This window comes from Scyliorhinus canicula, chromosome 10 (genome assembly GCF_902713615.1).
Source record: "Scyliorhinus canicula chromosome 10, sScyCan1.1, whole genome shotgun sequence".
Taxonomy (NCBI): Eukaryota; Metazoa; Chordata; class Chondrichthyes; order Carcharhiniformes; family Scyliorhinidae; genus Scyliorhinus; species Scyliorhinus canicula.
In genome coordinates, this window is record NC_052155.1 from 47,042,539 (window position 1) to 47,068,790 (window position 26,252).

Below are 26,252 nucleotides of genomic sequence, written 5' to 3' on the forward strand. Positions count from 1 at the left end.
TGATGCTCCATCTACCAGCTTGAACTGAAGCTAAGAAGGAGGGAGAAATGTTCATCTACGCATCTAGATATCACTACTAATGAGAGCAAAGCATTTCACCTGCCGGGGGTGTGGGGGAGATGGGTGAGAAAGAAGCTTAAATTGGCATAAGTCAGTGACTCTTGTACAGGTTGACGTTCCAGCCAGCTGGCTCTGATGAATGGTAACTGAAGAAAGTGCCAAGGCAAGTAAGGAGAGGAGGAGAAAAGATGGATGCAAAAGTAAACTAAATGACTTTGCTTAATACCATGCTCATTTGGGGTGGGAGTGGATGAGAGTACTGTTAACTAACCTGATTTAACACGCACAACATGAAATATAAACTCCCCAAATGTTTTGTACTGGGGTTCATTTTAGATACTTTACTGAAACAGAAGTAATTTTACTAGAAACATTAATGCAAATCAATGTTGAGGCAAAACAGACGGGAGCTTCCTGAAGGTGAAAGGTGTCTCTTCGGTATTCGATGGAAGCAAGGAGTGTTTCACCTGAAGAGGAGTAAGGAAATGCACTATGACAATAATGAAAGCTAACTTTCTACTTCAATGCTAATTTTAATAATCTTGTTGCAAACGAGTTTTTTATTCCCTGGTGATGAGCGACAGCAGAGAACTATTCTAAACTAGGGCTGTTACAAAGTGCTTTGACCAGAATGCTGCTTGGTTGATTGGATCTGAGTGATTGGGAGGGGTTCTCATTTTGCCATTTCACCATGCACGAAGCAAATGCGTTTTCGAGAGTTGAGGCAGGATCGTTTGTAATGCACTTAGCATGTTGTCGGGTTCCACATGGTTTGGAATGTGTTTTTGAGTTTGGACTACTTCAAGCACTGTATCAATGTCCTCCAGAACCCGAAAGTGTATTACTGCACTGCCATTCCTCCACCTTAATCTTCCTTTATGTCCTTTGTATTTTTGCTACCCAAACCACTTTATTTTCAAACTATTGGGGTATGATCCACATGCATTCAGATGTGTTGCGAGGCTGTTTGTGTGTTGAATAGTTGGTTCCTTGGGGTACTTATGCTTCCTGATTCTTATGGAAGCTTTCTTTTTGAGCTTATTGCTGGGCCTTCTGGTACAATGTTGCACATTCTGGTGTACTATCCTGCAAAGCTCATTCGAATGGGGGAGATCCTGGATTTTTATTTCTTTGAACTCTGACGCATCTCCTCCACCTCTGTTTCCCCAGGGCTGCTGAATCCAAGTCCCCTGCTTCCAACTCTGTCTGAGAAAAGCTAACTCTGTACAGACCAGGTACCTTTTGAATCTGTGGCTCAATTGTGCGGTTTCTTTAACCACTAGAGGTGGTGAGATGCAAAGCCAATTTGACTTCCCCAAGTAAAAAGTGGGCTTGGCATCTCATTGCGAAGTTATATACTGTCAGTGCAGCCTTCTCACTTGCTAGACTAACAGTTCATGGCTCAGTTGGTTGAACTGCCCAGCCTTTTGGCTAAGATGAAGCATGAGATCAAGCCCAAGATGAGGTGTAATGCCACTTCTTGTTAGCTTGGATCTTGTATGTCTCTCTTGTGGAGCACATGAATTGGATTCAATTTGAAATTGATCTGGTTTTTGAAGCCAGCAATGAGATGGATGAAGGGCTTGCCCTTCACAGGCTGTGCCTTTGGCTTTGTAACTTTTAAGAATGGGATAAAAGTATTTTTTTTAAAGTAAGGTCTCAAAGACTTCTTCAGGCTGCTGCTTCTGTGTAGTATCCAGGGTGCATTACATTGGCAGGGTCTTTCAGGGGGAACTTTCAACCGAGGTCCTGTCAGCCTGTTCCTGGCAAAGAGTTTCCTCTGAATTCCTGCCTCAACCACCACCCAGATTTGCAGATTAGCTGGCTCATCATCGCATTTGCTGCTTGTGGGATCGTTTTGTGCAAAGTGCAGTCATTGTGTTGGTTTACATGAGAGGCTATGCTTCAGCAAATAATTTGGCTGTGGAGAACTCTGGGATTTCTTGAGGATGTGATGTGGTTCTGCATACTTTCTCCCTGGTTAAAGTGAGCAGGGAATTGATTGTGGCTCACTCTTCCCTTTTAAGCTGCACTGCCTTCCACTCTCTCCCCATGCCACGCTACTGCCCCCTTCATACAAAGGGAATATCAAACCCATCTGGGTAAAATACTTGCAATGCACCGTTCCAAGCTGAGTGGGAGTCATAGAGCCAGCAGAAAATTCCTGTGGCTTCTATCTGTTCCACTGTTTATTTTTACTAAAACAGACAGTTTAAATGGAATGAATGAGGGAGAGCTGGAGCCAAGGAACAGAATGTTCTTTGGCAGTGGAGACAGGGTACAAAGCTATTTTTTTCATCCTCTGTGTGAATTTGAAAACTAGGTTGCAGATGTTGTAATTTCTCCCACTGCGCCACCAGAGGGCAGTGTCTACGGAACATTTATTCTGCCCGTGTTACTACAACTTTTCAGAATTGAGATGATTGGTTTTCAAAATTGAGAACAGTTGAATTTACTAAAAATAATAATCCATTTTCTGTTGTGTGGAACATTTTTTTTGCAAGCCTGGCAGTGAGCTACCTATTTTCCACAAGCCATAGGATATGAACCAAAAGGCTCCCATCTGTTTTGGATTAAAGCCAGGAAGGAAAGAACTGACTGCCAACATTACCAGAGGGAATTGCCCCATCCCAGTTGTCACTTTGTGTTGGATAAAGCAGAAAATGTTGGTATTTCTTGAGAGAAAAGTGATACTTTGGAAAGATTTCCATTGATAGTTCGCTTTCGTTTTGGATGCTGTCGCTGCTCTAGGCATGAGCTGATTAGGGAATGCGAAAGATGGTTTGAAGTGCTTAATGGTGGTGAGGGTGCTTGTCTGCAGCATGATGACACGATGAGATCTTTTAATAAAATTCAAAACGTGTGTAAAGCCTAACCTGGCCAATTAACACCCGCCCCCCCAGCACTATCTTTCTCACATCTTTAGCATAGCAATAGAAAAAGTAACAGTGTCATCAAGCAACGTCTGTTCACCGAGACTCCATTTTGGTTCCATCTAAACAATTTGTTTATAATTGCCTTGATCCCAACGTGGATGCAAGAGTAAGGCCAGAAGAGAGGCGAGAGTCACTGCCCACGATGTCTGAATTCAACTAGGTACCAAGGAACCCAAGAAAAGCTGAGGTCTGTGGTAAATAAACATTCACCTGTTTCCTCATTCACCTGAGGAAGGAGCTGCGCTCCGAAAGCTCGTGTTTGAAACAAACCTGTTGGACTTTAACCTGGTGTTGTAAGACTTCTTACTGTGCTCACCCCAGTTCAATGCCAGCATCTCCACATCATGGTAAATAAACAAAACCACTCTAGCAGCTGGAACTATGACTGCTGACACACTGGATAAGGTTGTGACTAAAGGACAATCATGCAGCTCCGGGTCGTCGCTGCTGGAGATTTTCAGGGCAGCATCGTTGGTCCAAACATTATCAGCTGCTCAGTGATGTTCGAAGGTCATGTGGTGAGATTTCTCACTTGTTGATGTTGGTGTTTAGCCACATTTGACTTTTGGCAATGAAGCAGCCCATACTAATTTACAGTCCGATCTGAGAAGCATCCAGATTTGGCCTGAGAAGCCATATCAGTCAAGCAAGTGACCACATCTCGAAAGAAAAGCTCCAATTAATTATATCCACCTATCTACAATGATGTTGCCATCAGCATATCCCCCACTAACATCCTGAGGGGCATCATTAAACAGAAACTTAAGTAGACGATCCATATTAACACCATGGTTATACAAACCGGGAAGAAGCTGGTTATTTTGAAATGAATGATTTGCCTACTGGTGCCTTGAAATTCACCACTGTTTACATGGCTGATATCAGGACCATGATCAAATGCTCACCATTTGCTTGGATGGATGCATGTGTAACAACATTTGAAGCTGTACACTGTAGAGGTCTGAGCAGTCTACAATATTGCTGCTTTACTATCGAATTCTATCCTCCACCACAAACACTCTGGCTGCAGCAGGTAGCTAGGTGAGTCAGCATTGACTCAGTGGGACCACTGTTGCTTTTGAATTGGAAGGCTCTAGGTTGAGTCCCAGACCAGGGACCTAAGCACCAAATCTATGCTGATGCTGTGGTACAATACAGAAGGAATGTAGTGTTGGAGATGCCAGCTTGTGTATGAAGAGTTAAACAGAAAGGCTATCTTCGATGATTCCACGTCACATTTTGAAGAGAAAAGGGGGCTTTCCTTCAGCATTGGATTTATTCGTCAGCAAAATTGTGTAAGATTTTGTTAATTACCTCATTGCATTTTATGGAATCCTGCTGTGCTCAAACTGGCTGTTACATTTCCTACCTTGCAGCAGGGGGCTAGGCTTCAATTGTCTTAAGTAGGTTGAGACATCTGATTTCATGAAAGGTGCTATTTAAATGCAAACCTTTTTTCAATATTACACCAGTTTAACTGTTCTGTTTTCTAGTATATAGTGTAATAAATTTACACTAAAGCAAATAAATATTAGTTGTTAAGTCCGCTCAACATTTCCTTGTCTATCACTTTTTGACCCATTTAAAAATAGATCAGTATTGACTTAATGCAGGATTGTTACTAAACCACTTTATTCTTTGATGTGGTTTGATGACCTTTCTTGCTCAAGTCCAATCGTGTCAGTTGTAAGAAATTAAAATGCTCCTAATATCCAGCTAATCCTCTAAAACATGTCATTCTGAAATAATTGCACAGAAAGATGTCTCTGCCATCCATAAATATCCCTGTTTAAAAAAAGTGTGTGTGGTCAAACTTCTCAAACAAGACATGAGACTGAAGTAACACTGCAAGTAAACACAGACAGCAGTTTTAGTTGTTCACTAGTTAGTTTGTAAACTGTTCTGATTTTCTTTTTCGCAACCTTAAACTCGACTGTATAGTGCAGCCACTGGGATTCCGTAAAATGTAATGTGCAAAACTTAGTCTGACTTGAACAGTAGTTGAAGCTGGCAGGAGAATCATTCTTTGCTAACTGAAGCTTAGGTTATGTCTGTTGACTTTTGTGTTTATCTTGAGCAAGTTACTGTCACTTGTGGTGGACTTTTAAGAGAGTGATGTGAGAATATTTAAGAGCATAGTCAGAGCTGTACTGTGGTCTATTTAGCACCCAACACTTGACATGTTTCAGGATATTGATATTGGACTTGGTTCTTTGGATGGGGGTGGGAGAGTGTGGTAAAACTGAAACAGTTGAAACTCTGGTCATGCGTACACATCTGGTTTGTAGGCATTGGATCCTGTTGGGGAGCGAGCATAAGATTTTGCAGCAGGCTTTAAGTTGCGATAGGATGCTGGTCTCTTAACGATTTAAAAAATTTAGTCATTATTAACATAAGGATTTAATTCATTCGGCTCGCACCTTTTTTTCTCTTTTAGATTGTGATTGCACTGAGGTATTTACGGTGAGGCAGATCACACTGTTCATCTAGTCCTGGCTTTACAACTCTGGAATCTGGCCAACTGTTTTGAGTACAGTTAATTCCCCAAGTTCTAAGAAAAATATTGAAGCTGCCCTGTTCAGCGAATGCTAACGTAACTACATGCTCAAATCTCTGATGATGAATCACTGACAAAATGTTGTATTTTCCTGGTTGTCCCAGCCCTTTTTGTGTTGCCAGGCAACAGCAACGTCTGCTAGTAGCTGCATCATAGCACTTACTGGATAAAAGCAAATTACTGCAGATGCTGGAATCTGAAACAAAAGAGAAAATGCTGGAAAATCTCAGGTCTGGCAGCATCTTAAGGGAGAGAAAAAAGCTAACGTTTCAGTCCGATGACTCTTTGTCGAAGCACTTAGCACTTACTGGAACTGTTTTGGATATTTGTCTAGGATTGATAAGCAGGATGTTTGATATAGCCATTCCATTCAAACTCTGACCACTGCAGATGTGCTTCACCATTCTCCCACCAAAGACAAAATGAGTTAAGAGACTGGCATTTATCCAGCACCTTACTTTATCACAAGAAATCTCAAAAGTACTTTTGAAGTATGTTGTTTTGTAGATCAATTTGTGCACATCGCAATTGTTTTGACAGTGTTGCCTGAGGAATAGATTTTGCCCTGGACACTTGTTACTGTTGTGCGATCTTTATATCCAACTGTGAAAATGTGACCTCTGTTCCAAAACACACTGCACCAGTCCTTCTATACTCCAGTTAAATATCGCCCTAGATTATGTAGTCAAAGTCTCTGGAGTGGGACTTGAACCACAATCTTCTGAATTCAAAGGGGGAATGCTATCATTAAGCCCAAGGACCAGCGCGTCACTATATTACATTGAATGCAATGAAATATATGGAACATTTCACATCCTGTCCAGTCGACTTGTACAAAATCCCGTTCCAATTTGGGTTGTGCCGAGTGAATTTTTGAACAATTGTCTCCAGGATGAAATATCAATCATTGCAGATCAGTCGCTGTTTGTAAGGATCCTAGGGGTGATGAGTTGAGATTAAACACTCAATACAATAGGATAACATATTGACCTTGGTGTAGTTTTATTTTGCATTGGTATCAACACACTAAATATACCATGGAACAATGCCAATCTTTGCACCATCTTGAGTAGAACAACACAGGATCCACAGCTGTGGAGGTGTTCCTGTCTGCCAATGTAGCTGAAGGGCTGTATTCCACAAGGATTTATGTTCCCTGGTTTTACCTGGGATTATTCCAGGATGCAGAAGCCACTGGGGTTTAATGCATCCACAAGATATCCTCTTAGGACTTTGAATTGTTGCCTGCTCTAACAATTCAGAGAGGAAAATCCACTTGCCTGAGTCGCATCTGTACAAATACCTGTTTCATTACTCATTTGGTATAGATGACATTGAGCTTAGTGTGTGCAGTGCATATGATACACTGGTGGATCATCATCTCTTGACATTCTCACTCAATGAACCACTTTAAGCAGTGTATTAAAAATCTATGATTAACTTTCAAAGGACTATCATGTGTTTCATACTGAATGTCACGACTTTCATCACACTCTTCTCTGAACACTCCCACAGCCCTTTCCTTGTCTTTTTTTGCTCTTCTCTATTGTCGCAGAGTAGGTTTGTGTTTAATTTTATTTCAGTGGAGGTTTTCTCACATACACTTGGCATGAATCATTGTGAAATCTTGCAGTAATAGATCCGATGAGCCTTCCATAGAAAGTCGCTTCCACCCACGTGCAGGCTGTAAAATGTTGCAGAATCATTCTAGTAAAGGGAGGGCAAATCATCTGGTTACATTATTGAGTGTACTGTACTGAGTCATGTGTGGGAAGTTCTTGAGCCTGCACTGACACCAATGAGTAAGCTGTGTTTACGAGTATTTGTTGTGTTGTATCAGATTACTCAGTACATATCCACAGCCCTGCAATGCCAGTTGTTAGTTCAATGACAAACCTCTTGTGCACTGCTTAACCTTCATCGTTAAAGGGTCAAAGCCAGAACTCCCTACCCAGAACCACTTTCACATATGGACTGCAGTTCAACACTACTTTTTTGAGATGGGTAATTAGTGCCATATCCAGAGAATTAATTTTTAAAATTTTATAATCTGTTCTGGGTGTTAACTGAGGGATGGATGAATGTTGACTACAATACTCGTGCTCCTCTTTGAATAGAGCCTTAGGATCTTTTACTTCCACCTGAGAGGGCAGACGGTTCGTCCAAATAAAAATCCCCAACAGTGCAGCACTCCCTCATTACGACACTGAAATGTCGACATGCATAAGCCCCTGTAAAAGGACTGTCATTGTCATTGATCATAATTGAATTTATTAAATCTGATCATATGTAGGCTGGCATCTGGAAGAAAAGGTGACCACCAACTGTATTTTTAACAATTTTTATTTATTTGTATTTTTAAATTTAGTGTACCCAATTCAGTTTTTCCAATTAAGGGTCAATTTTGCGTGGCCAATCCACCTAGCCTGCACATCTTTGGGTTGTGGGGGCGAAACCCAAGCAAACACGGGGAGAATGTGCAAACTCCACATGGACAGTGACCCAGGGCTGGGATCGAACCAGGGACCTCGGCGCTGTGAGGCTGCAGGGCTAACCCACTGCACCACCGTGCTGCCCGACCACCAACTGTATAACCTGACTGGTTAACTAACTTATTTTTAGAGGATGAGGAAAGCTGCACCACTGCCCAGTCTGGCCTACTTGCTGCACTAGTTAGGTTACATGGTTAATTGTAAATAATTTACTCCTTTGGGCAACTCTGGAGGGAGATCAGATGCAGTCTTGCCCAATCATCCACATTCCCAGGACAAATATCGGCTTCGGGTTTGCCTCCCATCATTCTGGAACAGAACAATAAAAGCCCCTGAAAGATAAATTCCTGACTACACAGGTGACAATTGGCTGTCACCAATGCAGGGAACCAAGTGCAGTTTGGACCAATTTTGCTGAGCGCTCATAAACTGACTGGAGCAAGAACCTAAGCTAATGTTTTTCTCCACTCAGGAGTGCAAGACCACTTGTTCCCTACCCAGTTACTGTTGTCTTCCCCACAATGTGGTCAACTAACTTCATACAGACCAGAATTTTGGAGTCTTCTGATCCATTTGACTTAATGCGACCTGGGATGATTCCTTTCCTCACCTCGGCAGTTAGCAGGGAAATCCAGATTGCAGTTTGGGTAGTGATTTTGTTGCTATTCCCTAAAAGAAACCTCTTGGATGTTCTTATTAATTGGGGGCCAATTACATTCTCCGTCATTCGGAAGCCAGTGTTGTAATTTAGGGGTGTATGTTGACAAACTGGGACACTCGATCTGGGATTTTACTGAGGTATTAGTGACATCCAATATGGCTGTAATGTGTTGGCTGCAGCTTAGTTGTAGAATGCTCACCTTTGGTCAGTAAATCATAATGTTGTCTGACTCTTCGCACTGCTACTGGAGTTCTACACTGCTAGATCTGCGGTCCGTTGGATGCGGTTAAACCATCTACCTCTCTGGTAGAGTCACATCCCAGTGGAGTACCCCATTGTCCTGGCCAATACTTAACCCTTGAACAGTATTACTAATACAGATAATCATTTACCTCATTGCTTGTTGTTGGGCTTTGATATGCACAAATTGCCAACTGCTCCTTCCTCAGGTGAATGAAGAGGTATGCCCCTCAACATACCGCTTCACTCACCTGAGGAAGGAGCAGTGCTCCAAAAGCTAGTGTTTGAAACAAACATGTTGGACTTTAAGAAGTCTTACAACACCAGGCTAATGTGCTCACCCCAGTCCAGCGTCGGCATCTCCACATCATGGTTTTAAGAGTGGCTGCACTTCTTTAACTCTAAAGCAATTTGAGACGTCCTGGGGTCGGGAAAGGTGCTGCAAAAATGCAAACTTATGACTACTTTGTCCTGATAGTGTAAATCACAGTTCTCATCCATTAGTTGATCTCCGGTGTGGCTGGAGTTCGGCTCAACAACCCTTAGCTGGAGAAAATCTTTGAGTGAGGAGCTGTTATATCCAAACCCCTCTCTAAACCAAAACCATGCACTTTCCACTTTACTGTTACATTGATCTGTGGCTTGCTGTTGGACCACGAGTTTAACCTGGTGCCGACTAGCATTGTTTGTATGGTGCTGATATTTCCTCCAAACACTGCACTGATCTAATCCATCAGGAAAAACCTAGTGGACCTTTCTTTAATTTTGACAACTGACAGAAAATCTGCTTTTGAGAATTTTCCTTGTTTCGTGCAAATTAATAAAAGTTCTTGCTGAAAAGAAGGCATTTAAAAAAAAAAAACACCACATGAACAATGTTGCTGCTGGCTTTAGTATCATTATTAACCTTTGCAGGGCAGCACGGTGGCCTAGTGGTTAGCACAGCTGCCTCACGGCGCCGAGGTCCCAGGTTCGATCCCGGCTCTGGGTCACTGTCCGTGTGGAGTTTGCATTCTCCCCGTGTCTGCGTGAGTTTCGCCCCCACAACCCAAAAATGTGCAGAGTAGGTTGATTGGCCACGCTAAACTGCCCCTTAATTGGAAAAAATAATTGGGTAATCTAAATTTTAAAAAAAATAAAAATAAATAAAAAATTATTAACCTTCGCAAGATAAACCTGTGGGCTGTGAAGCTTACTATTTTAATTCCATATACAATCGTGGAGTACCCAATCCACCACATGGCTCTACTTGCCCCATTCTTTTGTTTTCATTTGTTTTCAATATGAACGCATCTGGCAAATACAACTATTGTTTCCCTCAGAGGGTGATGGTAAGCCACCTTGCATTGTCGTGATTTGATACAAATAAGTGGCTAATTAGGGCTGGTAAGAATTGATGTGGATCTGAAAGTTGCATGTAGGTCAGACAGTGTAAAGAAAGCATGTTTTCTTCAAAAGGGCATTAGTAAATAAACAATTCAACAGCTTTATAATCACTGTCAGCTTGATATATTCGGGTACTTTATAAAGTTCTCAAACTACTATGGTGGAATTTGAACTGATGTTCTTCAGATTAGTTTAGAACTTTGAATACTAATCCAGTCATCTAACCATCCCTGCTATTTTCTAATTTTTCCAATTAAGGGACAGTTTAGCATGGCCAATCCACCTACTTGCACATTGGGTTGTGGGGGTGAGACCTACGCAGACACTGGGAGAATGTGCAAACTACACGGGGACAGTGACCCGGGGTCCTCTGTGCCATAGGGCAGCAGTGCTAACCACTGCGCCACCCACCATCCCCGCTCTTGAACAAGGAAACCAGCTCGGCAGCCAGAACACCGAACCTGTCTCTCCCTTCCCCCTTTCTGTTTTTTAAAAATGATTTTTGCCATGCATCAATGTAGCTTCATCTGATCATTTTCAGTGGATTTTTAAAAAATCTCAATGTAAAGACATTCCTCAACAATTTGGTTGTCGATATGAAACTAAATAACTACTTTTGAGATTTGCAATGTTATTGAACTGCTTCCTAATGCATTGGAGTAGAAGTTATGCCAGGAACATTCTTAAGTTTAAATTTGAGTCTTGCTGAAACAGTCAATGAGCACGGCTGTAAGGTTTACGGCATGAGGTAGACAAACTCTTCATTGTGTTTTTACCCCCCTTTTTGTGTGCTGATTTTAAACAGAACTGTGACCAAACCGCATTTTGCCATGAGTGGAATTCTGAAACGAAAGTTTGAAGAAGTAGAAGATGATCCCTGTTACTCATCTTCTCCGTCATCCTCCTCATCCTCCTCTTCATCATCTTCCTCTGCCGCTTCATCTTGCTCTTTGTCCTCCAGCTGGGACTCTGATGATGACAGCTCGTGCGGTGAAACATGGGCAGCCAGAAGCAATGCAACTTTCCCTTCAACACCATTTACCCGTAAGTACATCCTCTGGTTAACATTATGGGTGGGATTTAAGCAGGAAACCAAACTTGCCGGTAAGTAAGGGCCTGATTGAAATTAAATTAAACCGGGCTCCTGAAAAGGCTATAGTGGTGTTGCCAGTGAATGGACGAACTGCTGCACCCCTGTGATGTAAGGCATTCTAGATTAAAAATGGAAATGTCCTTCTAAATAGCATAATCAAGCAGAAACAGGCTGTTCAGCCCAAAAAAATTGATGGTAGTGTTCGTTTCCTCTTCTCCCCACCCCCACACACCGTTCTTAATCTAACCCCATCAATAAATCCTCCTCTTCCTTACTACAGTATCTCCTAGCTTTCCTTTTAAATGCAACAGAGAGTTGTCTCATTTTTTCTTGTGGTAATGAATTCCACATTTTAACCACTGAGGTTTCTCTTAAATTCATATTGCATTTATTAGTGACTTATTAATGGCCTCTTTTCGTTTTCCTTACAAAAATCTGTTTTGTAGCAACACTGCCCAATGAGCCAACCAACCAAGAATATATAATTTATAGTAGGGGAGATGGCAATGTAGTTATATCACCAGACTAGTAATCCAGAGACCTGGCGTAATGCTCTAAAAGCTGGGTTTCAATCCCAGCATGGCAGGTGGTGAAATGTGAATTTTTTTATTTATTTATTTATTTATTAAAATTTAGATTATCCAATTATTTTTTCCAATTAAGGGGCAATTTAGCGTGGCCATTACACCTACTCTGCACATTTTTGGGTTCTGGGGGCGAAACCCACGCAGACACGGGGAGAATGTGCAAACTCCACACTGTGACCCAGAGCTGGGATCGAACCTGGGACCTCAGCGCCGTGAGGCGGTTGTGCTAACCACTAGGCCACCGTGCTGCCCGTGAAATTTGAATTTGATGATCTGGAATTAAAGTCTCATTAAACCATTGTTGATTGATGTCCTGAAATCTGCCAGCCTTCCTGGTCTGGCTGACATATGACACCAGACCCACAGCAATGTGGTTGACTCTTCATGCCCTCTGAACAAGGACAATTAGGCATGGGCAATAAATGCTAGCCTAGCCAGCAACACCCACATCCCGTGAACAAAAATGTCAGACAATAATTGGAGGAGAAAGAACTCGATTCTTGATATGCAGGCTCAGAATCCTCAAGCAGATGCTACCCATAAAAACTAAGGGCTTTGGTAATAGTTTGTACTGAAAAATGGAAATGCACATGGATGTTCTCACATCTCTGGCTCACTCTCTCTCTCTGACTGGCCCAGCCCCCTCCTTTAAGACCTCATTGAAAGCTATCATCAAATCCTACAGTACAGAAGGAGGCCTTTTGGCCCATCAGGTCTGTACCGACCTCTGAAAGAGGACCCTAACTAGGCCCAATCTCCCACTCTTTCCCCGTAACCCCACCTGACCATTGGGCATAAGGGTCAATTAATGCCAATCCACCTAACCTGCACATCTTTGAACTGAGGGGAAACCGGAGCACCCAGAGGAAACCCACGCAGATGCTGGGAGAATGTGCAAACTGCATCCAGGTAGCCACCCAAGGTTAAAATAGAATCCGGGATCCTGACGCTGTGAGGCAGCAGAGCTAACCACTGTGCCACCATGCTGCCCCGAAACCAATATAATTTTTGGCTTGATTATACTTCTAGGCAGTACTTTTGGATGTTTCACTTTGTTAAAGGTGCTATAGCAATGTAGTGGTTGTTGCCCTGCTTCCTTCAGGAGGGGCTTACATTCCAGTTATTAGTAGAAGCTTGCCTTAAAGACTTGGTTGAGAAAGAAGATAACTTTTATTCCCCAAAATAACAAAATGCAGTATGCAATAACCAATTATTGCCCATGCGTCGGTAAAGATGAGTAAAATCTCTGCCTGGTTAGCCCTGGTCAGTAGAGCAACAACGATGGTGCTGAGCCTGATTGGATTGAGGGCAGGGCTGGTCTGTGATGCCTTAATGATTGAAGCTCTTAAACTTGAATGTGGAAATCTAGCACCTCGGACGAAGCGACAGTTTGAATAGGGTGTGGTACTCTTAGTAGCAGGGTTGTCTACCTCTTCTGAAGCTGTCCTCTAGTGAGAACTGGGTAAAATTCAAAGGATGGAATCAATGGTTTCTAAATCACCAGATACTATGTTGTGTTACTGCTACATTTTTTAAAAAACCCATGCTAAAAGCATTTGTAATAACAGGCCTTCATCTTAATAATTTGCTTAAAATAGGACTGAAATTGGTCCTCAGTGGCAACTGAGTTCCTTGAAACTAAAGCTGCCAAGAAAACTCAGCATTGAGTCACGTGCTGAGGCTCCCAGTGTCTAGAGTGGCTGTTTCCTTTCTGTCGGTTTTTAAAAATAAATTTAGAGTATCAATTCATTTTTATCAATTAAGGGGCAATTTAGTGTGGCCAGTCCACCTAACCAGCGCATCTTTGGGTTGTGGGGGTGAAACCCACGCAGACATGGGGAGAATGTGCACACTCCACACGGACTGTGACCCAGGGTCGGGATTCGTACCTGGGTCCTCAGTGCCGCAGTCCCAGTGCTAACCACGGTGCCACATGGTGACACACCCACCTTTTTTTAAAGGAAAAATGTTTTTGTTCTAATTTTTTCACTTGCTGTTGGTTTGAATATGGTTTGTTCACTTTTTCCCCATTATGAATTTGCCATAATTTCTCCCTCATCTGGAACATTGTGCAATAAGTTTAAAAAAACGCTCACTCACGCAAACCCCTTAGAGAAGATGAAGCTGAAAGTGTAATATTAAGACACCATGGCCATAGTTCTCCACTCTCCCAAATTCAAGTTCATTGGCCAGCTCAATAGCTGAGGCCACTGAAAAGGTTTGCCCTTCCTTGGGGGAAGTTTGGCATTAGTCATGGCTCAATGGCACCCTCTTTTCATCAGAATGTTGGTGGGTTCAAGGCAAATTCCATAGATTCACACAATTCAGGCTGACGCTTCAGTGTTCATTGAACAGTACAGCACAGAACAGGCCCTTCGGCCCTCGATGTTGTGCCGAGCAATGATCACCCTACTCAAACCCACGTATCCACCATATACCCGTAACCCAACAACCACCCCTGAACCTTACTTTTTAGGACACTACGGGCAATTTAGCATGGCCAATCCACCTAACCCGCACATCTTTGGACTGTGGGAGGAAACCGGAGCACCCGGAGGAAACCCACGCACACACGGGGAGGACGTGCAGACTCCGCACAGACAGTGACCCAGCCGGGAATCGAACCTGGGACCCTGGAGCTGTGAAGCATTTATGCTAACCACCGTGCTGCCCTAACTGAGTAGTACTGAGGAAATGTTGCACCGCTGGAGTTACTGTCTTTTACCTGGATCCCAACTGTCCATTTGGGTTGACGTAAAAGATCATTTAGCACAGTTGAAAAGAATAGCTGGCCCTGCATTTCTGCCTATCTCTCCAATAACAAGCAATACACGATCTGATCATTTATTTTAACGTTATTTACTTTGTGCCAAATGGTTGCTGTAAGTCCTTATGCTGCGCAAGTGATTGTTATTTCAAAAGCATTGTCTGATGTCCTGAAGTTGCTAGGGCACTTTTTTATATGGCTAAAGTTTTATCTTTTAAGCCGTATATACCGAATAAAAATATCCCCTTGTAATTAAAACCATGAACAGCTAAATGCTTAATGTTATTTTCTCTTTCCTCCTTGAATTTGCAGCTGCGCCCATCCTGAAGAGATCTAAACGCATGAGAAAGAACAACGTCCAATTCGACCGTGTTGTCGTGTTCTATTTTGCACGGTGTCAGGGGTTCACTAGTGTTCCAAGCCAGGGCGGCTGCACGCTGGGGATGGCCAACAAGCACAGCTCATGCAGGCAGTACACGCTCGCAGAGTTTGCCAAAGAACAGGAACTCGTTCGCTGGGAGAAAATCAAGGAACTTATGAAAGAACAGAAGCTGGATTCTTTAAGGCTGCAGGTATGACACCTGGGGATGGTAGTTGTGTTACCAGATAAGTCATCCAGAATTGATTCTCAATTTCTGGATGAGAGTTCTCTTGTGAGGAGAGATCAAGTAGAATGGGCCTCTCGTCTCCCGAGTTTAGAAGAATGAGAGGTGATCTCCTTTAAAGCACTAGATTCTGATGGGGCTATTTCCTTAGCTGGAGAGTCTAGAACTAGTGGTCAGGATGAGAGGGTGATGATTTAGGTTTGAGATCCTGAGAAATTTCTTCAGCTAAGTGTTGTGAATCTTTTGGAATTCTCCACTCCAGGGAATGCTTAATCGTTGGGTATATTCAGGCTGTGATTTGATAGATTTTTGGACTCTCTGGGAACTGAAGGATAAAGGTACTGGTCAGAAAGTGGGATTGCAGTTGAAGATCAGCCAAGATCTTACTGAATGATCATGCAGGCTCTTGGTGTCAGTAGGCTTACTCCTGCTCCTACAGTGCAGAAGAAGCCCGTCGGCCCAGTGAGTCCACCCCGACCCTCCAAAAGACCACCGTACCGAAGTCCACGCCCCGCCTTATCCCCATAACCCCACTTAACCTACACCTCTTTAGATCCCTAAGGGGCAGTTTAGCATGGCCAGTCCATCTAATTTGCACCTCTTTGGACTGTAGGAGGAAACTGGAGAACCCGGAGAAGATCCACACAGACATTAGGAGAATGTGCAGCCTCCACACAGTAGGAGCAAACTGGAGCACCCGGAGGAGATTCACACAGACACTAGGAGAATGTGCAGCCTCCACACAGTAGGAGGAAACTGGAGCACCCGGAGGAGATTCACACAGACACTAGGAGAATGTGCAGCCTCCACACAGGCAGCCTCCACACAGACACCCAAGACTGGAATTGTACACGGGTCTTTGCTGTGAGACAGCAGTGCTAACCACTCTTCTACTGTGCAGTGTTAATTATGTTCTTATGATGCAAGTTCAATTTACCATTATGGTAGTTTGATAGTTTGTATTTCAATTGAAAGAAAATAAATCTGGGAAATAAGTATCTGGTGCGATGACCGCAAAGCTGTTGGTCCTTTAGAGAAGGCTCACCTTTACCTGGCCCATATGTGACTTTTGTCCCAAGATGAAGTTGCTGTCTCTTAACTACCTCCCAAAATGGCCTATTAAGGCTGGGTAACAAGGGCCAATACCAAACATATATCCTGAGATTGTTAAAAATAAATAAAACACTCCAGGGTGGGAAGTACATTTTGTGGTGCTTTTTGCTTTTCCCTTCCCACTATCGGCTTCGATTTCTTCCATCCAGCTCTATATTCAGTTAAGTCGTGACGGCTCCAATTTAGTGGCACTGGCTTCCCTCCAACGCATTGCCTATTCTTCAAATATGAATTTAGAGTCTGTATAAGTGCCAACCTGTTTCATTATGTGGGGCATCACTGGTAAAAGCAAGTGCATCTTGAGCTGCTGGTTTATGACGAGGAGCTTCGATTCTGTTCACTTGTCCTTGCTCAAATAAATATAGGGAATCAGAACTGGAACATGTGACTTGTGGCGTTATCTGTCTGCTCGGGTGCTGGCATTACCACCTGCCACTGGGACATATTCAGCTAAGCAGCATATTGGGCTGCCACCCACAAAATGTAGAAATTAGAACATAGTGCAGGAGGCCATTCGGCCCATTGTGTCTGCACCAACCTGCTTAAGCCCTCACTTCCACCCTATCCCTGTAACCCAATAGCCTCTCCTAACCTCTTTTTTTTTTTTTTTGGTCACTAAGGGCAATTTATCATGGCCAATCCACCTAACCTGCACGTCTTTGGACTCTGGGAGGAAACCGGAGCACGTGGGGTAGAAAGTGCAGACTCCGCACAGACAGTGACCCAGTGGGGAATCGAACCTGGGACCCTGAGGTGTGAAGCCACAGTGCTATCCACTTGTGCTATCCACTTGTGCTATCGTGCTGCCCTAATTCATTGATGAATCATCCATGCTGTAAGAAACTTTGACCTATCATGCCTGCACCCACACTTTGAAAGAGTTATTAATCCCACTCCCATCCCTGCTCTTTCCTCTTTCAATTCCTTTTTGAAAATTACTATTGTGCCTGCATTCCCCCACCTTCAAGGCAGTGCACTGCAGATAGTAACAATATTTGCCTGCAAATATTTCCAAGTACTTCCCGTATCAAATCACCTTCCCCTGGTCATTCGTTTGCACTGCTTCTCCTTTTTCTCCTGGATGAGATCGGCCAACTTAGCACAAACAGGAACTGAGATGGGCCTTTCTGTCCAATGTACCTGAGTGATGAATCCAGGTTTGTGGGGTGCAGGGAGGGGAATAGGATTTCTTTGGTATTTGTCTCTCAAGACATGATGGGTCAGGTGGCCTCCTTGTGCTGCTAGTTTAATAACCTGGAGACATTTTGAGTACTACTGCAGGAAAAGTGTTGATCACTGGGTTTAATTTAGGAGGAAAAATAACGCGCCTCTTTCCCTCCACCCCAAATAGCTGACGAAGAATGGTACTGCGGACTCTGAACAGGCTGACCGGCTCACCGTGGATGACATCTCGGATGACGACATCGATGTCGGTGAGATGGAGCTCGACAGCAACTTCTTCCCCCAGCCACACCCTGCTAAGAAACGGCACATCCTGCTGAAAGCAGCTGGGGTGAAGAAAATCGACAGAGAGGAAAAGCGGGAGCTGAACGCAATCAGAGTGTCGCGCGAGGACTGTGGCTGTGATTGCAAGGGGTTCTGTGAACCGGAGACTTGCAGTTGTAATCTGGCTGGAATTAAATGCCAAGTAAGTGAGCAGTTGATCAAATGTTTAATTTTATACAGCGAGATCTGTACGCTTGCCAGCGTGGCAAGTGATATTTTGGGTTTTCTACATTACAATTTTATTTTTAATTGTGTCTTTAAACTATTTTTAAATCTGCAAACTATTGACTTTGACTATGGCATAAATTCAGTCTCTGGTTTCTGGTGTCCGTGTCTCTTAAAAAGTAGGTCAAATATGAACATTGACCCCAATTTAGTGGCTGGGGGTGTATCTCGCCAGCCAGGGTAATTCCTGGTAAGTAAATCCCATCAATATTTCGCCTTCAGAAAGGGGACCAGTATTGCTCTCTCTCCTTTCTTTCCCCCCACCCATCCAATCTTTCCATGCAGGCATTCTGTTAACTCAGCAGACTTTGTAGCACACCCAAATCTTGTAGCCATACAGCTGTAAGGCCTAAACACGCTTTGCTGCTGCTATTTTAATTCTGTGGTTGTTACGAGGAATTGCTGCTTGTAAAAACGAGCACTGGTTTCATAGTAATCCTCTAATTTCATATTAAAAGAGAAAAACCTGTATGGCAGGATAAGGGAGCAGCTTGGCTGCCAACCATTAAAATGTAGGTTAAGTAATTAAGTAGCCGGAGGGGCCAGGGTCTACAATGCAATTTCTTGATTCAGGTTTGTCTACATGCATGGCCTGCCTTGTCAACAGCTAACATTTCATTGAGCTGAACGCTAATCCCTCTGTGTTCCAGATGTTTAATTATATAGAGATAGAAGTGTAGAAGATCAACAGCTCTGGTGTTTAGTGAGCACTGCATGTGCCTTTAAATCAGCAGCTCTTTTTAAAAACAAAAAATCCTTATCAAAATAAAAACTTTATTATTACTGGCTCTTTTGATTTATTGTCACTTGAGGCCAATGTAGGATGACCTATTAATTTGAACCTAATTGAAACCCTGTAAAAGACCTGACACACTCTATAATACCTCATCAATGGTGTCCAAACCGTTGCACAGTAATTTGAAGATTGATTGCTTATGTCACACTGAAAGGTCCCACAAACTGCAAATGAATTAAGGTACATGGTCTAAGTGAATAGAAGAAGATGCTTTTTTAAAAATTTAGAGTACACAATAATTTTTTTTACAATTAAGGGGTATTTTAGTCTGGCCAATCCACCTACCCTGCACATCTTTGGGTTGTGGGGGCGAAACCCACGCAAACACGGGGGAATGTGCAAACTCCACACAGAGTGTGATCCAGGGCAAGGATCGAACCTGAGACCCCCAGTCCCGTTTGGCAGCAGTGCTAACCATTGTGCCCCCACACGCCCTCCTAGATGAAGATGCTCGCATCCAGTGAAGAGTTTCCTATTTGTCTTCAGGTTGCCCTATGGCTTCTCTTAGTGGCTGCCTGTGCATCAATTGAGATCATTAAGGATCAATTGAGATCCTGGAGGAAGGGCAGCATGGTAGCATTGTGGATAACACAATTGCTTCACAGCTCCAGGGACCCGGGTTCATTCCGGCCTTGGGTGACTGTCTGAGTGAAGTTTGCAAATTCTTTCCGTGCCTACGTGGTTTCCTCTGGGTGCTCCGGTTTTATCCCACAGTCCAAAGATGTGCAGGTTAGGTGGATTGGCCATGATAAATTGCCCTTGGTGTCCAAAATTCCCCATGGTGTTACTGGGTTGTGGGGATAGGGTGGAGGTGTTACCCTCGGCTAGGGTGCTCTTTCCAAGAGCCGGTCCAGACTCGATGGGCCGAGTTGGCCTCCTTCTGCACTGTAAATTCTATGATTATTAAGCAAGTAATTATTCCCTACTGAAGACCTCCATAGCAGATTTCCCTGTGCAGGGTGACCCATGTGTTGGCATGGAGTCCCTACTTTTTTTTTTTTTTTTAAATTTAGAGTACCCAATTCATTTTTTTTGCAATTAAGGGGCAATTTAGCGTGGCCAATCCACCTAACCTGCACATCTTTATGTTGTGGGGGTGAAACCCACGCAGACACGGGGAGAATGTGCAAACTCCACACGGACAGTGACCCGGAGCCGGATGGAGTCCCTACTTGATTTGCCCCCTGAAACCATTGGAGCCCCCCCCACAAGATACCCTCCTCCATTGCCTTTCAAACACCCGCCCCTCATGTTTTCTGGTAGCTTGTCATCCGGTTCAACCCCAATACAATTGTCCTAGTCCAACACTGATTGGCTGGTAGCTTTGAGATGGGTCATGTGTTCATGAGAGGTGAAAATTCTTCCTCCAGCCTGTTAAATGGCTGCCGGGTGGCGGGTGTTCCCATAAATGGGCTTAACCAACTCCCCACCCCCTAATGTTTGAACCAGAAGGGTGGGAATTATATTCTTGTGGAATCCGGCACCTCCAACATTTCAGCCCACTATTGGTGTGAAATGGCAACAGAGAAATCTATTTGTGCGACATCCATATAACTAATTTATCATCTTCATGGAAGACATGAGGAAATAGAGATGAACAAAACCAGATAACTAAGTTATTGTGGTGATTGAGTTGGCACTTTAGGCTAGACAAGAGTACAAAAGGACAACTTGTGTTCCTAAAAGCTTACCTTTTGTGCATTTTTGTACTGTGCAGATGGATCGCATGTCTTTTCCCTGTGGTTGTACAAAGGACGGTTGTGGTAACACAAAGGGGAGGATAGAGTTCAACTCTGCCAGAGTGCAGACACACTTCATCCACACTATCATGAAGTTGGACTTGGAGAAAAGACAATCAAATGGTGAAAATAAGAATGGAGAGTCAGATATGCCAAGCTTGGAAAGTTCCCAGCACTATGGCTACTCAACAGACAAGGCTGCGTTTCAAGACAGAAGTGCCTCCCTAACACCAGCCTTTCACTTCAGTGAGGAGACCGATGACAGTGAGGATAACAGCTGTAGCAGTGACATGACCGACTCGAGTTCGTCAAATTACAGTGAGGAGGTGGATGAGGGAAGCAATGACCGTTTCTTAGATAATGCACAGCAGTCACATCAAACACCGGACATTGACGATGATGGACTGGCTCGTATACTCCATTTTAACGATTCTGATAATGAGTGCGGCAATGATGCCGAGAACCAGGATGGCTTCTCTTACTTTAACCCATCAGATTTTTTCTGTGAGACTGGTGACCAGCACTGTGGCATGGAAAACTTCAAGTTCAACACTGAGTACTACACTAATCACTTGCCCAGCTTGGATGAGAATGCCAACCAGGAGGGCAGTTTCCCCCTGGGTGATGTAGCTCCAACACAGAGCAGTGGCCATGTCTACCCCCCTGTCCAATGCCCGGATCAGACCACGAAAAGCTACACTGACCTCAGCCTGTCGACTGACTCCTTTGAATTTTTCCAATCATTCTCAGAGTTCAACTATGGATCGTTTCACAATTCACAGAAGGACTACGAAAACATGGACAATTGTCCAACCCTGCAGTTTCAGTTCCCTGTGTTTCCCAGTTTCTCCCAGGCTGCTGACCCAGGCAGCTGTTTCTTGGAGTCTCTGATTGGTCTAGCTGAGCCAATCACCGCAGACTCATTCCCAGAGCCCCCTACACCTTTTCCAGACAGTCAGCATCTTGAAGAAGCCATCAAGACATCCATTATGGAAACTGTGAAGGTTTGACTTCAGATTATTGAAGTGACTGGTTCCAAATTTGTTTATTTCTTTTCAAAGGTAATTGATATATATCTTTTATGAAATGACATATGTATTTGGGGGAGGGAGGGGGAGTGATTGCTGAATTAATTGAAATTCTGAGTCAAGGAATCATTCTGCGGTAATTAGTCCTCAGTTGTGGCAATCATTGATCCAGTGAGGCTACCAATGGCTAAATGATTCTTCAACTTGGAGAAGTGGGAGCGATACTCCTGATCATCAAATAATAATGGTTTGTATGAGAGAGCTATATATTGTTTAAACCAGAAAGATAATTGGACCCTGAGTGCATTGTAATAATGACACGTCCGTGCTGAATATCGGTGGTACTTTAGTGAAGTGAGACAGAAATAATGACTTATCGATGACACTTAAAAGTGGAATGGAAGAAGTCTCGGCATGCTTGGCTTCTTATCAATGGACGTCTGGCAGCTAATTGGACAATAACTTGACGTCTTTGTGACCAATCCTATTCAAAGAAAAACCTTTGTTTTCTTCAGCCCCGATCGCCGATCTTGTATCATGTGCTGTATTTTGTTTTTGCTCCATCCCAGTCTGAAACCTGAAAGCAACAGCCCACTCTACCAATTAAGCATTGCTGCTGGACCTTTATAACCTCATTCCAATGCCTGTACTACATGAACCCAAACAATGAGTGCCGGCTAGCTGTTACTGTTAAAGTGGCCAAGTCTACTGCCATACCCTTGTGCCATTATTGAGGGTGTGAAGATCTCTCCCTGAGAAAGGATACCCTGATCCCTACAGATTGAAACCCATGGGAGCGTCCCAGTTTTCACCTTCAGTCTGGCTGAAATCAACTAACTCAATCCAAATTGGCCATTGAACCCAGAATGCTCCTGGTATTTCTGCTTCATCGCCACCCACATATTGCATTGTGCACTAAGTCATTTTGGTAGCACATAATACTACATAATGACGCATGTTAGAAATTAGCCTTATTCACACACTCCCGTGCATTGATTCACATCTGCATTCGGTCCAGTAATTATTGATGATTGGATGAGAATGATCTTTCAAGCTGTGAAATCTGCCTTTCTCTCTAAGTGAGAGTGGTAATCCAATTGTCCAGTGAAAGTGTACATTGAGATTGTCCAGTGATTTTATATTGCACCTTCAATGAAGTAAAAGATCCCAAGATAGTTCAAAGTAGGGTTATCAGACAAAACTCTTGACAGCCACATAAGGACCCATACAACAGGTGATCTATATGTTAGTGAAAGAAGTCAATTTAAAGGAGATCAAGCATAGGACAGTGGTGTGAAGGGTTAAGTAGAGAACTCTGCAGTTTAAGGCTTAGATGGCTGATGGTAGTGAAGTGAAAGAAATCACCTTGCCATGAGGACCAGAACTTGAGGAGTGATAAATTCTGAGGATTATAGTGCTAGAGGAGTTAACACAGAGGGAAGAAGGAAGCAAATATGAGCACCAGGATGAGAATTTTAGTGGTCGAGGTTTTGAACTTCCTCTGATAAGATTCCGACCTGTGTGACAGTGCAGGTTGTCGACATAATTGGGTTTGAATTCTGAAACTAAAAATTGTGATTTCATTCCAAGCTTCAATTTTAGGACATCTTAAAAAAAGTAGATGTGGCAGCATCTAATGCAGTGGTATGTACCCACTTGTGTGAGTGACAAGAGCATTGATGCTGTGTCAAATTTAGTTGTTTTTTTTTTAAATTTAGAGTACCCAATTATTATTTTTCCCTATTAAGGGGCAATTTTAGCATGGTCAATTCACCTTCCCTGCACATCTTTGCATTGTGGAGGTGAGACCCATGCAGACATGGGGAGAAGGTGCAAACTCCAAACGGACAGTGACCTGGGGCCAGGATCGAACCCAGGTCCACATCGCTGTGAGGCAGCAGTGCTAACTAACTGCTGCGCCACCGTGAGCCCCACCAAATTTATTGTATTAGTTGACTTCCCCAATGGAAATATCTTTGATCTCTTCTCCTGATCGTTGTCCAGTGGATGCAATGCACTGGATGACTGGAACTTGGGTATGTAATAAATGTACGCATCACTGGTAAAGAATAATAAGATTCTATCCACATTTTCATATAATTTAATGGGATTGAATCTCTACATCCTTTGGCAAGAAGGGGCTGCAGTCCAATTAATATTTACTTACTGTAGGCAGATTGTACAATTGGAATTTGAAAAGCATGTATAATGCTGGAAATGTACAAACGGATCTTTTGGTATGTGAGTTTTAAATGTAACCATTCCTGAGTTCCAGTGAAGTTTCTTCGGTCTGACTTTTTCAGTCTTGCACTGATTGACCTGCTCTGCATTTCCAGCACTTTTTTCGTAGATCTAACGTGCAGTTTTCTAAATATATATTCAAAATATATCCCTACAAGATAAAAAGATTCTTTGAATGGCAAATGGCTAATGCACAAATTGACTGACTTACTATGCAAAGTCTTAACTACAGCCGAGCCTAGCAAATTTTAATTTGTAGGTGCAAAGTACATTGATAAAGCCAACTTGAGACAAGGTCTTAAATAACAGGAAGTTAATAAGTAACTTTTTGTAATACTGTACCTTAAGTATTACATGTGCAGTTTTTATTTATTTTGTACTGTATTTATTTATTTTTGTACATGCAGTACTGCAAGAAGCACTGTGGTTTAATAATGAAACAATGGAAGTGCAATACAGCCTTTCAGTAGCACTGGTCTTTCTGATCATTACACTGTTATGATAACTGTGTTTGCTCGAGCAGTATTGTCACTAGTCATCTTGGTACCAATATGCTACAGAAAATCAAAATTGCAAAAAACCAGCTGCACACTGCAGTTTTGGCCATGCACTTTTTAATCCCACACCTTTTTAAATTTGTTACCTTTAAAAGATGCTTTATATTTTCACCCACACGAGACCTGTAACTACCAGTACTTTGTCCTCGTGGTTTTTCCACAGCCTAAAAATGCAATTTCCACACACGAGCCAAGTTCAGAGGGACAAAAGCTCTGACTTGGATTGCCTGGGTGTTTTTCAACACAAACTTTGCCTATCAAATGATGATCACTTAAAATCCTGGTGACAGCACTGCTTCAGTCAAGTGAAACACTTTATCGCGGATTCTTGGCTTTTCTCCAAGAACTGCAAAATATTTTAAGATTTGAAAAGTACCTTTTGGTAAGAAAACATTTTTTAAAAATTAAATGCGTGAATTACATTCAGACTTTTAGTGTTTTAGGCTGTATTTTTGGCATGAAGGTCGTAGCTCTGTAAAGGTGGCTAGGGATTTGAAACCTTTAATTATTTAAAATTCCACAAAGCTAATTTTTTTTAAGCTTTACAGTTTATAATTTATTGCAATTCTGTGAGGAAGTAGCATGCATGGTTCAGCCCAGTGTCAATATGCAGAGGAACTATAAACATTTTTGTAGCAAAAGGGATGCTGTAGAATAATAGCAGTAAGGTCTGAAAGATGGAGAATCCAAAGTGGAAAGGAATCATAAAATTAAAATAGATTGATCTATTTTCCAAAGAGCTTTTGGGTGTTTTTGCAAGCATTTATTGATCCAATTTTTCCCCCTAATGTCTTTGTCTGTCAAATACTTTAGAAATCTAGTCAATTTGAAAGATAACTGCTATTGTCTACGGTCTCTCTTCCCCTTTTCCCCCTGCCGCTCAAGTTTCTGAAGGTGAAAAGAACAGATGCTGTTGGAGATTACAATTGGTTCAATCCCCAGTTTTTTTTTGAGAGTTTGTACGAAATTCCCCTCCACTTTAAATGTGTTGGCATATGGTAAAATGGCACAGTGAGGAGCCCTGTATGACGGGTTAATTGTACTTGACATTTCAATTCAGTTGGAAAGGGCCTTTTTTTTTAAGTAGGAGGTGAGTCTGTAGTCAAGTTAATAATATATTTTCTCTTCAGCCCCTTGAAGTTTCTCTGCATAAACAATCTGAACCAAGCAATATGCAGCTATACTGCCTTTAAAAGTCATTAATTTATTTTTTTGTTCCCTTTTCAGTTTGTGGAAAAAAATTGAATTCCGTTCCTTCTCGAAGGCACTAGAAATTTGTAAATAAGTTAAATCTCACTCCATTGTATGATTCAATTTTTTTGCCTGTTTGTATATAGAAAAAATGAAAATTGGTATTTATTGCAAAACTGTTCAGATAATGTTACGTATTGAATTGATTTGTCTGTACATCTCCCATTTGCCTTCAATATGTAAATAATATATATTAGACTTCAATAATTTTGCCGAATGGTACTATGATTTTTTTTTTAAAAAAAAACCACATTTAGCTTAATCTGTAAAATATGTTGGTGGACTCCATGCTATTCATTTCATTCAAGCCGTATGAAATCATTTTCATCATACTTTTAAATAATAAAATTATATATGCAAGAAATGCAAGTGTTTGTGATTCTTCTTTCAGTTATCTTCCCTGTTTTTTTCT

The 26,252-nt window shown here is 42.5% G+C and overlaps 1 protein-coding gene across 2 annotated transcripts in view; it reads left to right on the forward strand.

Moving 5' to 3' along the window:
• The window catches only part of csrnp1b (cysteine-serine-rich nuclear protein 1b), a 33,221-nt gene extending 7,017 nt beyond the window's left edge, over nucleotides 1-26,204 (forward strand). Inside the window, exons 1-5 of one of the 2 annotated variants that reach the window (XM_038808853.1) lie at nucleotides 1,224-1,295; nucleotides 11,138-11,376; nucleotides 15,092-15,351; nucleotides 17,849-18,145; nucleotides 20,742-26,204. In XM_038808853.1, the coding sequence (XP_038664781.1) occupies nucleotides 11,163-11,376; nucleotides 15,092-15,351; nucleotides 17,849-18,145; nucleotides 20,742-21,773 (1,803 nt within the window). In that variant the 5' untranslated portion in view covers nucleotides 1,224-1,295; nucleotides 11,138-11,162 and the 3' untranslated portion in view covers nucleotides 21,774-26,204. Of the gene's footprint in view, nucleotides 1-1,223; nucleotides 1,296-11,137; nucleotides 11,377-15,091; nucleotides 15,352-17,848; nucleotides 18,146-20,741 lie in introns of those variants that run through there. The other variant, XM_038808852.1, reaches the window with a different exon arrangement.
• Nucleotides 26,205-26,252: the final 48 nt, after the last annotated feature.